The 13782-nt window shown below is 43.7% G+C and overlaps 1 protein-coding gene across 5 annotated transcripts in view; it reads left to right on the plus strand.

Moving 5' to 3' along the window:
* ANKRD55 (ankyrin repeat domain 55) overlaps positions 1 to 13782 on the plus strand; it is a 109247-nt gene that overhangs the window by 42735 nt on the left and 52730 nt on the right. For all 5 annotated transcript variants that reach the window (XM_044932427.2, XM_044932425.2, XM_044932424.2 and 2 more), the window contains exons 5-6: positions 179 to 288; positions 12649 to 12709. In XM_044932427.2, coding sequence (XP_044788362.1) covers positions 179 to 288; positions 12649 to 12709 — 171 coding nt within the window. The remainder of the gene's footprint in view (positions 1 to 178; positions 289 to 12648; positions 12710 to 13782) is intronic.

The following is a 13782-nucleotide window of genomic DNA, read 5'->3' on the forward strand; positions in this document are numbered from 1 at the left end:
TCAGTCCTCTGCTGTCTGAATGGGAGGTATGGGCCTTAACCAACCACTTCAGGTCAAATAGAATATGTTTTTAGCCAAACCAAAAGAAGAGAGGGAAAGAAAACTGGAGAAAGTTTGTTGGACTCTGTTACTATGTCATGCGGGATTGTGTTATATAACATTGCTTTTGCTCTTCCAGGGATGGTTGGAGGGCTGTGTGAGTCTACTCAGAAATGGTGCCAAGCACAATATCCCAGATAAAAATGGCCGTCTGCCACTGCACGCTGCCACCGCTGAGCCCGATGTGAGGTACGTCTGTAGCCAGGTTCACACGACATTCAAATCGGGATGCATCCAAGTTGGATTAGAAGCTCACCTAATCCAACCCTTGTAGCAAATAAAAACAAAATCTATCCATTTCTTTGGTATTTGCAGCACACAGGACCACATCTCAGTGAATCAAAATAGCCTGGAATAATCTCAACTCTAATATCACTCTCAATTTGACTTCGATAAAACCCTTTTCTCCTAGTCTCTGATTTAATAAGAAATGCTATGTGTTACCATCTGAATTTGTATATTCATTCACTCAGTCAGCCAATGATTAATTCAATATTTATTGCATGCTTAGAGTGCTTATTATGGACCAAGCATTGCTCTAGGCCCTAGATTTCCACTTGAGCAAGACAGTGGCTCTGGCTTCACAGATCTTACTTTTGGGTGAAGGAGTTAAGTGACACACTAGCAAACAAATAAATAGTATAATTTCAAGTAGTGATGAGGGCTATGACGGAAATCAAACAAGGTAAGAGAACGTTACTGCCTGAACTCAGAGTCATGCCAACATTTAAGGGCGGTGTCAGCTACAAATTGGCACTTGTCACTGGGACTTGCCATCTATCTCTGGGTATTTCCCAACTGGCACTAGTGATAAAGAATCCACCTGCCAATGTAGGAGATGCAAAAGATGAGGGTTTTATCCCTGGGTCAGGAAGATCCCCTGGAGTAGGAAATGGGAACTCGCTTCAGTATTCTTGCCTAGAAAATTCCATGGACAGAGGGGCCTGGTGGGCTACAGTCCATGGGGTCACAAAGAGTTGGACATGACTGAGCAATTGAGCACACATCTACCTCTATAAAGATTAAATCATGTGCTGCTATAGCTGCTGATTTTCAAATCCCACCCCCACCCCTCTCCCACCCACCCCTTACCTCCCCACAACCAGGAAAGGAGTTCAGGAGTCCAGAGCAGAAATGAGACATGTTGTGCTCAGGGGAAAACTGGCAGAACAGGTCTTCAGATGGTTAGATATTTTCAGGAGCCAATGTTATGAGCCCAGTTCTTATATCTCCTCATATCTAGAAAAGCACTAAAATCCTCCATGGTGATGACTGCTCCTTGTGACTAGCAAAAGCTTCATGAGACTGGAATAAACCTTCTGGAAAAATGAGCACTGGACTGCATATATTCCCCCCTCCCCAAAATCTTGTATATACGCTGACCTTCCCCGCTTCTTTTCTGGAGTAGTTTCTCAGAGCTACCTGAGTTCTCCCCAGCTGCAGTCCTCATTTGGCCCCCAAATAAAACTTAATTCACAAGTCTCATGTTGTGCATTTTTTTAAGTCAACAGCTGGAAGGAGGCAAAGATCCAGGAAAGGAGACTGAGAGGGCAGGGGGGAACCAGTGGGTTAGCAGGAAAACCAGGAGTGTGTGATCCTGGAGGCCATGCAAAGGAAAGTCCTCAAATAGTTACTTTCTTGTAAGATGATTGTGCAACAAAGGAAAAAGCTTTGCCGGACAGTCCTCTGTACTGAGTGGCCTGGATCCCCAATCCTTCAAAAGCCCCTCCTAGCAGCTTGATAACAAAGTTTCCCAGTATGGAATCAGCAACACTCCAGGCAGTTCCTGAACCTTTGCTGACAGAGCAGACCTCTGACAGGAATTTCTTATCCCAGAGCTAGGCAGTGGCCAGCATCGCAGGGGCTGCCTTCTGCTGCCTCCTCCACACCCCGTGTCCAGAAGTAAACTGAAGCCTGTGGGGGTTGAGGAGACCAAGGCCCCTTCCAGGTTGAGAGGTGATAGGGTTTCTTCATTTCAGTCTGGTTTACACTAAAGTAAGAGGACTTGGGAAATTCCAGGACTATTCCCAATCAAGTCTTGCCTCTTATTATCATTGGATCATATCCAGCAATAATAAAAAACTAAGATTTACTCAAAGCCCAACAAAACAAGGAAGTTTAGAGAAGAAACAGCAAGCCCAGAGCTAACAATCTGTGGACATCAGAAAAAGATGACTACCTTTTGATGAAAAAAGAATGACTTTTCCAGACAACCCACAAAAATATTTAGTCACAAAAAAACTGTTTTCCCAAGAGTGTGTGTGTTAATCACATCTGACTCTGCGACCCCATGGACTGTAGACCGCCAGGCTCCTCTGTCAATGGGATTTTTCAGGCAAGAATACTGGATTGTGTAGCCATTCCCTTCTCCAGGGGATATTTCCCAAACAGGGATCGAACCCCGGGTCTCCTGCATTGCAAGCAGATTCTTTACCATCTGAGCCATCATTTTAAGGACTACTCTGCATTGATTTACTCCACTTAGGTGCCTTTTACCTACCTCACTCAGAGCAGTCATTTCAAAATCTGCATAACTAATTTTGGAAAATGAACATCTGCTTTAGTTATGGTAATCATAGCTGTTGTAAAAAATAAAACCCAAGTCTTCAGTTTTTGGTTTTTTTTTTTTTTTTTTTGGCTGTGCTGGGTCTCTATTGTTGCACATAAACTTTCTCTAGTTGAGGTGAGCAGGGACTACACTCTAGTTGCGGTTCAGGGCTTGTTGTCATAGTGGTTCCTCTTGTTTCGGAGGATAAGCTCTAAGATATAGGCTCAGTAGTTGTGGCTCATGGGCTTAGTTGCTCTGCGATATGTGGAATGTTCCTGGACCAGAGATCGAACCCATGTCCCCTGCTTTGGCAGGTGGATTCTTAACCGCTAGACCACCAGGGAAAGGGAAAGGGAAAGTGTTGGTGGCTCAGTTGTGTCCAATTCTTTGCGACTCCATGGACTGCAGCCCACCAGGCTCCTCTGTCCATGGAATTCTCCAGGCAAGCATACTGGAGTGGGTTGCCATTTCCTACTCCGGGGGATCTTCCTGACCCAGGGATTGAACCTGGGACTCCTATATTATAGGCAGATTCTTTACCATCTGAGCCACCATAGAAGCCTTGCTGCTGCTGCTGCTAAGTCGCTTCAGTCGTGTCCGACTCTGTACAACTCCATAGACGGAAGCCAACCAGGCTCCTCCGTCCCTGGGATTCTCCAGGCAAGAACACTGGAGTGGGTTGCCATTTCCTTCTCCAATGCATGAAAGTAAAAAGTGAAAGCATTTTAACATAATATAAGTTTATTCCAATGTAGGTTTCCTGGACTGGGAGCAGGGGAGGTGGCTCCCCTCCACAGATGATTCAGAGATGCCAGCTTGTGGCTTCATTATTTCCTAGGATCACAGAATCCTTTTGTTCAGCCTGCAGACAGGGTAAGAGGAGAGTAGACAAGCCTCACTTATTTCTTTAAAATCTCAGTCTGTAAATGACACAGTTCACTTCTGCTCACATTCCATTAATAAGGATGAGTCATTCGGCCAGAAGGAGCGCTAGGGAACATAGTCCCTGACCAAGAAAGAATCCACATCCTGGCAATGACTCCAATCCAAGAAAGGGGGACAAGAATTTTGGTGAGAAGCTGGCTCTGCCATTTAACTATTGCACCTGATGCGTGAACTAAGCCTTTGCATCAAAATCCTCAATTTGGTCAATAGAGTAGGCTTATCATCTGAAATCACTGCAATAATATATTCAAATACAATCTAAGCATACTTCCTCTTTTGTGGATTTGTCAGACTAGTTCTTATTATGCCTCTAGACTCTCTAGGACTTACATTACATCACTGTAATTGGGAGAACACAGAGCTGTGGTTTCCCCTTCTCATGAAACTGTCCCAAATGACCCAGTCACCACTTTTGGAAGAGCTGAAGCCAAAAAAATAAAATTCTCTTTGTACTAATGATATAGTTTTATTGTCCTAGATGGGCAGTTTGCTGATTCTGGAAGATAAAATCTGCTTTAATTATGGTAATGCTAGCTGCTGTAAGTAGTAAAACCCAAAGGGTAAGATTAAATGTTCCAAAACCAAAATTAGCATTTCTGATAAATGTTATCCAAAAATGAATTGGGTTAAAACTTAACAACTGTTGAGAGAAGAAAATTTTACAATGTAAGAGTTGTGAATTAAGTTTTATTTGGGGCAAAATGAGGACTATAGCCCAGGAGATAGCATTTCAGATAGCTCTGAGATACTACTGCAAAGAGGTAGAGGGAAGGTCAGTGTCTATGTGATTTTGGTGAAGGGGGAGTATATACATTAACTACGTATTTTTGTAGAAGGTTACTGCAAGTCACGAGAAGCAGTTGTTACCATGAAAGATTTTAGTGCTTTTCTAGATATGAAGAGATGTAAGAATTGAGCTCATAAAACCTTCTTCTGAAAATATCTAACTCCATGAAGCCCTGTTCTGCCAGTTTTTTTTTTTTTTTTTCCCAGAGCACGGGGTGGCTCATTCCTGATCTCCACCCTGAACCCCTTTCAGGGGGTTAAGTCAGCATTCTCAGCAGTTTGGACTGAATCTTTGTAGAGGAAGATGGCCAAGGGCCAACCTTTAGTTTTGTACAACTGATATAACAAATCAGCTGACTTTGTTACCTAGAGAACATTTCAAAACTAGCTTGATTGAAAGGATTTCTTATGGAATTACATTACTTAAAACTAGATACTTTTATCATTGTTTTATTGAGAAATCTTATGGCTGTGGCAGAGTTTGATAACATCTGCTTTAAATGTTTCAAGGCAAAACTAACCAAGCCAAAGAACTTGGGCTTGAACATAGCCCAAGAACATAGCCCATTTATGTGTCTGCTTGAACTCAGAATCACTTTCTAAGAAAAAATCTTAGTCTGCCTTACAGGCATCTTTTAATTCTAAAATCATAATGCAGAAGGGAGTGACCTTCCATTAAGTCATATAAATCTATTCAACTATTTAATTTTCTAAATGGACACAGCTTTAGGCCAGCTTGTCTGACCATTGAAGCATAGAGGTCTATAGTTATAACAAGCATAATGATGACAAGCAGCACTGATTATTTATCATGTTCTGAGCAAAATTCTGAGCACTTTCTATGTGCTATCTCATCGAACCTTTACCACACCTCTGCTGCTGCTGCTGCTAAGTCACTTCAGTTGTGTCTGACTCTGTGCGACCCCATAGACGGCAGCCTACCAGGCTCCCCCATCCCTGGGATTCTCCAGGCAAGAACACTGGAGTGGGTTGCCATTTCCTTCTCCAATGCATGAAAGTGAAAAGTCTAAGTGAAGTCGCTCAGTCGTGTCCGACTCTTAGCAACCCCATGGACTGCAGCCTACCAGGCTCCTCCACCCATGGGATTTTCCAGGCAAAAGTACTGGAGTGGGGTGTGATTGCCTTCTCCATTACCACACCTCTATGTGATAGGTAATATTTCTATCCCCATTTTACAGAGAAAACTAAGGCATCAAGAAGACAACTAATTGCCTAGTGCATGTGTGAAGATAAGTAACCTGCCCAGTGGGTCTGCCGTGCTCCTGGAGTCCACTGCTGTGGATCCTGTTGAATTCATTTTAATGGCCACACTTTGTCATTAAGCCCTCAGTCTACCCCAGAAGCCTTATGCGAAATAGTCTTATGGGATTTCCCTGGTAGTCCAGTAAATAAGACTCCACTCTTCCAGTGCAGGAGACACAGGTTCAATCCTCGGTACAAAAAGTTCTGCATACCATGTAGTCAAAACAAAAAAAAGAAACAGCCTTACAGAACTCCTTATTGTCTGATTGTCAGGAAATATTTTGTTCATTACAGTGTCCAAAAACAATCTTTTCTGAAAAACCACACAAGAAAAATTTCTACTAAAGGAGGAATTCCTGTGCTTCTTCCGATGAATTATTTTTACTATGTGGACACTGTGACTTACGATCAGGTTTCTCTCTTTATATATTTAGAAAACTCAAAACCCAATTTGTGTCTCACCTCTGGCATGCACATAGGACCATAATTATGTGTGCTTTATCCTGCCCTCGTTTTCTCTCTGCCTACTTTCTTCTCGTGATCTTGTCTTACTATATGTATCTGAAAACCACCTACAATCCTTTTTTTGGATGGAGGTAAAGGGTGGGCAGGAGTGCCAGCCCAGGCATCAGACTGGCTGAGGATGAATCTGGCTCCATTTCACAGACACTATTATCTTGGGCAAGTTAACATATTAAGGTCCAGCTTTCTGTTTTAGAAAGTAGGAGTAATACAGTACTTACCTCCTAGGTAAGGAGGCAGAAGTAAATGAGAAAATATGTGAGAAAGCACTGAGCAGCATCAACTGTCAGTGTTCACTGAGCGTTAGCGACGATGATGAGGGTGAGGATATTGATGATGATGATGGAAGACAGAAATAAAAAGGTGTAATTGATAGCACTAAAACATGAAATCCTGATACCGCCACTTACCAGCCTTCACCCTGGCCTTTTCCACCTTAGCACACACAGGTCCACAAAAAATACAACCACACAGGTACATGTACACACAGTCCTGTACTCACTGACATGAGCACACGTTTCCTGTGAAGTTCATCAGGGTATGAACAGCACTCCCGTTTGTTTTCACCTTGGGACGTAGAGCATTGCAAGATTTCAGAACCCAGTGGACATTAAACTCAACCATTAGCTCCTGTGAAACTCCCTTCTCTGCCTTTGTCAGTGTACATGAATGCATATTTTCCCTCTAATCATAAGCATATGTGCTGGCCACATTGTGGACTTGTACTCAGGTACTCAGACTCCTTTTAAAATCTACTCACCCCTAGATTTCCAAACAGCACACACTCCTTCCACTCGGTGCTTGCTGGAGACTATTTAGGGTGAAGTCTCAAACTGAAGCAGCTTGTAAACTAGCCAAGGGGACACTTCAATTAGCCCTTTGCCTCCAGAGAGATTTTGGTTCTCTGATGGAACCAACTCGCTAGCAAACCAACCAGTCAATGTGCAGCCTTAGCTAAGCGATAGCTCAGTGGGGAATCTAAGCTCCTGCAGGAAGGAAGGACCTATAATTAAGAACACGAGGGCACGCTGGATGGACAAAAGCAAAGGAGCACAAGTTTCATCTCATGAGTCCCCTTCCTGCTTTGAATACTCCACTTCTCAGCAGGTCTGAATTTTCTCCCTTTCAGCTCCCCATGGCTCTTCTTGCTTCCTTGGCTAGGACATTCAGAGGGCGCCGACGTGAAAGAAGGGCCATGATCATTAACAAAGCTGCAAAGAGCATGCAGTTCTGTTTGTACAACGTTGTGCATGCTAGAGTTGGAAGGCAAGCAGCGATTTCCTCTGAAAGCAGTCACAGGGCTCTCTGAAAGTTATTTTCATCGTCTCCATGGTTACCAGCAGATTTTTTTTTTTTTTTTTTCTTGCCAAAGTGCCGGCAGCTCTGCCTCTTTTTATTCTCTTGATTGCAGCTAGAGGGAGGAAGGAAATCATTTCTTTGGGGTCCTGCTCTCTAGTTTCGAGATGATGCATCCTAATCTGCAGTGGCTATTTCACGGCAGCTTACTCCCACCACTGGGCAGATTCCCAGACAGGAGAGCAGACGGCAGCCTTGGGGACCCTTTTCCTCAGTCATCCCCAGGCTGAGCCAGCTTCAGGACTGTGAGCCCAAGGGCCAGCAAAACAGAGAAGCTCCAGGAGACAAGCCTCCCTTCTTTTCAGGATACTTCCTACTGAGCTCTCCCTGGCCAACCAATCACCTCATGGCAATCAGGGGACCCCAAGATATAAGGGGTAGGACCTTTTTGTAATAAGAAATCAATCATTATATAGAATTTATTATAGTATATAAAGTCCATTCTAAGAGCCTTATGGGCATTGACTCATTTACAGTTACAACAGATCTTTAGAAAAGAGGTGTTATGTTTATTTTGCAGGTAGGAAAATGTGCGCACTGAGAGTTTCCTAACGAGTCCAAGGTCTGGCTGATTGGTGAGGGAGCAGGGGATCTCACAGAGGCAGTCTGGCCCCAGCCTCTGTTCTCTCGTCACCCCCACTCTGCCTGTCTGCTGGGACCTGGGTCTGCTGTCCTGACAGCTGGGAGGAGGTGGGCCTGATGCTGTGGCTGGAGATCTGAGAGATGGACAGAGTTTTAGCTAGTGGTAATAGATGGACTTGGGGGTTATGGGATAAATACTCCTGGGTCAGCTTTGCACATAACAGGAGCGCTAAGAAAACAAAACTAAGAGGTCTGCAAGCCCACTGGTCATTAAGACAGATGTGGGACAAGTGTCTTGCAGACTGCCTCTGAACCACGGAACAGTATAGAAGCACCAGGCTGAAACCAGACACCTGGGTTCTGTCCAAGCTGGATAACCAAGGCAATGTGTGCTGGCCTTGGCAAGCAATGTAGTGCACTGGGTCATTTGTTCTCATAAAATGGGAGAGAGAGAGAGAATACTCATCTATAAATTTGTACCAGCTTTAAGACTGATGAGTCGTAGTGACTTAGGAATCAAATGGAAGCAAGCAGAATACATTTGCATATATCACTCAGAGTCATGACAGGGAAAACATGAAATAGGGATGACTAAGAAAGTTTAATGAAAGGCTATTTGAAATTAGGGCTTCCCTAGTGACTCAGATGATAAAGAATCTGCCTGCAATGCAGGAAACCCAGGTTCAATCCTTGGGTTGGGAAGATCCCTTGGAGAAGCGAATGGTGTATTCTTGCCTGGAGAATTCCATGAACAGAGGAGCCTGGCTGGACACGACTGAGTGAGTAACACATTTGAAATCAACTAACAAGAGATGGTGACAATCTCCACCCCTCTCTCCTCCTAACGCAGGAAAATTTTTCATCCTGAGCTCACAAGAGGTGAGGAAGGAAGCTCTTACTGGAAACTGTGCTGTGGTTGTAATTGGAGTGCAGGAGAGGGGCCACCTGGCAGGAGCCCAGGCCTTTTGTAGAGGAAAAGCAGTCCTTGTCAGAAAGGGAAGTGGCTCCTCTCCTTCCTCCTGCAGGTTCTCCCACTGACCAAACCCAATGGAAGTCAGAGGGCAGGAGACCTGCATGATGACATTGTTGGAGGTCAGCCTTCAAAGCAGGAATCTGCAGGGCAGAGGCTGGATCTGACAGGCAAACAGAAATATCCAGAATAGGGCTCACCCCATGATCTTTGGAGGCTCACCCAGGATGTGAGAAGAGTTCTTGATCTCCCCACCCCCATTCCCATCAGAGTTCACTTCCCCCAATGTGATCACACTGCTCTGGAGCAGCCCCAGAAAAGCCTGTCTCACTGCAGATGATCTCAGTCTGCTTAGGGTCAGCCAAGGATAACCAGACTGGACACAACTGACCTCCTGTTCCCTCTCACTCTCCTTCACTCAGCACTTACACCAGATGTACCCTAGACATCAGACCAGGGCCATCAATGAGACACAGAGAGAGAGAGGAAGGGAAGAGAAGAGAGAGGAAGGGAAGAGAAGAGAGAGCAAGGGAGGGGAGGAGAAAGGAGGAGAGAGAAAGAGAAAAAGAAAGAGAGAAAGAAAGATAGTCACCAGTTACCCTCCCCTCATAAAGAAGCTGTAAAGGAAAACATAAAAAACAATGTTAACCATAATGCAATTATTTTTGTAGCATCTTCCCACCTGATGGAAGAATTCTAGAATTCAGAAAGGATATGGCACATTTATTTTATCAATATAGTAAAGTAAAATAATAATAATAATAAAGCTACAGATATATTCACTCATAAAAAAAATAATAAAAATAAATGTGCCATTTTCAGTCATAGCCACTGTTCCTTTAAAATCTGTACTAGGATCTGTATACTTTAAAATCTGTATACTTTACACCTGTTGCATTATTTAACTCTCACCACCACCATCACTGTTATTATCCTTTTTACAGCAGTGAGGACCAGAAGCTCAGAAAGGTCATAGAGTGGTGAAACCAGATTTAAATCGCAGCATTGTCCTGGCTCCCCCAAAACAGTGATAAGACTAGATTTAACACAAGGAGCCCAGTCCGTTGCTCTGTGATGACCTAGAGGGGTGGGTGGGGGGAGGGAAGGAGACTCAAAAGGGAGGGAATATATGTATAATTATGGCTGATTTACATTGTTTTAGAGCAGAAACCAACACAACACTGTAAAAATTAAAAAAGAAAAAAAGCCAACCACCACTTAAGCTTCCTGTTTATATCACCCTCACTGAAGAAGTCTATCCCCATGTAAGTACTCTTTGTCATGAATGTAGCATGATCAATCCCTCTGATCCGTATTAAGCAATTTAATACTTAGGACCTTAGGTGTAACCTAAGCTGAGCAACAATGAAAATCTGATTCAGCAGAAAAACAAGCCATTTTATTCTTCAAATAATTCTTCCAAAATAATTACTGAATTTTTTAATTGTTTCCACAGAGACAACTGTTTATTGTCTTGGTGAGTTTGGTTTGCTGTTGGGATGATCGTAACAAAGTACCACAGGCTGGGTGGCTTAAACAACAGAAATTTATTTTTTCACAGCTCTGAAGACTGGTAGTCCAATATCAAAGTGCCAATAGGTTTGGTTTCCTCTGAGACTCTCTCCTTGGCTTTCAATTACCATCCTCTTGCTGTCTCTCCAAATGGTCATTCCACTGCAAAAGTGAAGTGAAAGTGTTAGTCACTCAGTCATGTCCAATTCTTTGGGACCCTATGGACTGTAGCCTGCCAGGCTGCTCTGTCCATAGGATTCCAGGCAAAAATACTGGAGTGGGTGACCATTCCCTTCTCCAGAGGATCCTCCCAAGCCAGGGATCAAACCTGGGTCTCTTGCATTGCAGGCAGATTCTTTACCATCTAAGCCACCAGGGAAGCCCACCACTAATCAAATGGGATTAGGGCCCACTGGAATCATCCTTCGTTTTAACTTGTATGTGTGTGTGTGTGTATGTGTGTGTTAGTTGCTCAGCTGTGTCTGACTCTTTTGAACCCGTGGACTATATGGAATTCACCAGGCGAGAGTACTGGAGTGGATTCCCATTTTCTCCTGCAGAGGATCTTCCTGAACCAAGGACTGAACCCAGGTCTCCTGCATTGCAGGTGGATTCTTTACCATCTGAGCCACCGGGGAAGCCCCCATTTTAGCTACCTCTTTAAAGGCTCTGTCTCCAAATACAGTCACATTTTAGAGTACTGGGGGCCGTGGAGGGGCTTCCCAAATAGCACTAGTGGTAAAGAACCTGCCTGCCTATGCAAGAGACACAACAGACTCAGGTTCCATCCCTGGGTCAGGAAGATCCCCTGGAGGAGGGCATGGCAACCCACTCCAGTATTCTTGCCTGGACAATTCCATGGACTGGGGAGCCTGGTGGGCTACAGTCCATAGGGTGACAAAGAGTCGGACACAACTAAGGCAGCTGAGCATGCACACACACTAGGTTAGAGCTTTAACATATAAATTGGGGGGCTGGGGACACAACTCTATGACAATGAATATTCATTGATTAATTCGTTCAGCATCTTCCTCAGTAGTTTCCAAATTTCATTGTTTACAAGAATTTCCTGAACAGTTTATTTAAACAGTAGAAGCCGGGCTTCTCTCCAGACCTACTGAGTCAGAAACCTTGAATATACAACCCAGGTATTTGTGGTTTTTAAAAAATCTCCTCAGGGAATTCTGAGATGGAGCCTGGGCTAAAACTTCCAGGGTTAAGTATTCTAGAAATAACATTGTGCTCCAGGCATGCCTAAAATGCTGTCTGCATATTAACTCATTTAATCCTCACCCTGAGCTATAATGTAGGCACTTTCATTCCCCCCATTTTACAGATGAGGATGCATAAGCACAGAGAAGTTAAGTTACTTGCCTGTGGTCACAGAGTTGGTCAGTGTCAGAACTGGAATGTGAACCCAGGCAGTCTGGCTCCAGAGTCTGGGCTCCTAAGTACTAAACTCAATTGCTTCTCTCCCACAGATGGAGTGTTAACCTCAGTCAACCGAGTATGTGGCCCAAATGGGATAAGAATTTGAACTCGGGAATCATCAGCAGTTGTTTCACACTGATAACTACGACTGCATGCTTAGATATTTTGTGTTTTAGAAAGAATAAGCAAAATTGTAAATGCTGACTGCCTCCAGGTATAACCTATACATTTAGAAGGTATGACACAGGTTCCAAGTGGTGAAGCAATTTGAAAGCACTTGAAGTTTATGCAAAATGAATAAAGAATAAGCACTAGAGAACTTTGCTTCTTAGAGTGAACACAAAGGGATACAGGTCTGGTGAATAAGGTAAGCCTGAGGATTTGCTTTCTGCATTCCCTTTCACTCTTCAGAAGCACTAAGATAGGGAGGAAGGGAGAGAAGAGACAGAGGTTTTCCTCCTACCTGCCTTCCTGGGCCTTCTTACCTATCACCCTGGCTTCTTTCCTATAGATCTCTCCCCTGGTAAATGCAAAGAGCGTCTGGTCATTTGGAGGGCTTCAGCAGATTGTATTTCTAGTGTCATGTTCTCATACAGGTTCTGTTCTTTAAAGCCACTTCTGTTTTTCTTTACAGGCTCCTAACAGTCCTGGTGCAACAGTCAAACCTCAATGAGATTAATCACCAGGACAATGAGGTGAGCCTGCCCTTGCAAGGAATGATTGGACATTGTGCAGGTTAGAGTAGGAAGAAGGGTTTTCTGAACCACAGAGCTTCCTCTCTTAAAGGTGCAAGGAGGAGATGGAGTAGATTTGTGTTTCTACCCTGAGAAGGAAGCCTGTGTCTCTATTATTAATTCTCAGGCAGAAATTTATCCCACTGCGGATAGCTTTTAATCGGGTAGGATTTATTGCATTAAGTATTTAAGCATTTATCTACCACTGAGATTTTGTAATTTCCCTTTGGACATTGAAAAATAAATATTGCTCTTTCCTGTCTTCTCGAGAACCAAAAATTTCGATGGCTGCTGATGCTGTCTCTTTGAGTGGAAGACGACAGATAGATAATAACTCTAGGCTCCCTGATCCAGAAGCCACACTATTAATGCCAATGATCACAACTGCTGTTTCCTTTACGTCGCAAGGCAAGCCTGTGCCAGGTGTCCAAGAAGACAGAGCAACACTCTCAACAAAGTTCCTGAGGGAGGGTACATCAGACCAGGCAGAGCTGCCCTAGAGACACTGAGGGGCTTGTATCTATTTAACTCTTTAAAAAAAAAAAACAGGGCTGGTTTTTATTAGCCAGGTTAATTTCTTTAACCAGCTTATTAAAATGGATTTAAATATCTGATTTTTAATGGAATTTTTAAATGTAAACTTAATTTGACTTTACTAAGAATGTCTGATAACTTTAAGAAAGCCTGATAGTATTGAAAACGTATATGCCCCAAAATGTGAAATAACTCTGTTTTCAAGGAGACTGGCTGGCTATAGACAGAGTGGGAGGGAGCTCCCTAACAGGGACTGGGCCCCTACCTCATATTTCTCCTGGGCTGTACCTCTTGTCTTCCTTGAGCCTTTGAATCAAATGCCTCCTTCCAACTGGCTTGGCATTAATGAGCACATCAAAAGTCCCTACTTCACAGTCTGGGTCTGAGGATGGACACCTCTCTGACTTGGTGGTCACATGCTGCTTTCACCTACCCCTTGTCTTCAGTAGTTTAAAACAAAACCCCACATGAGAGAATATTGCACTGTTTTAAACTTCTGC

The sequence above is a fragment of the Bubalus bubalis genome, chromosome 19, assembly GCF_019923935.1.
Source record: "Bubalus bubalis isolate 160015118507 breed Murrah chromosome 19, NDDB_SH_1, whole genome shotgun sequence".
In the NCBI taxonomy this organism is placed as follows: Eukaryota; Metazoa; Chordata; class Mammalia; order Artiodactyla; family Bovidae; genus Bubalus; species Bubalus bubalis.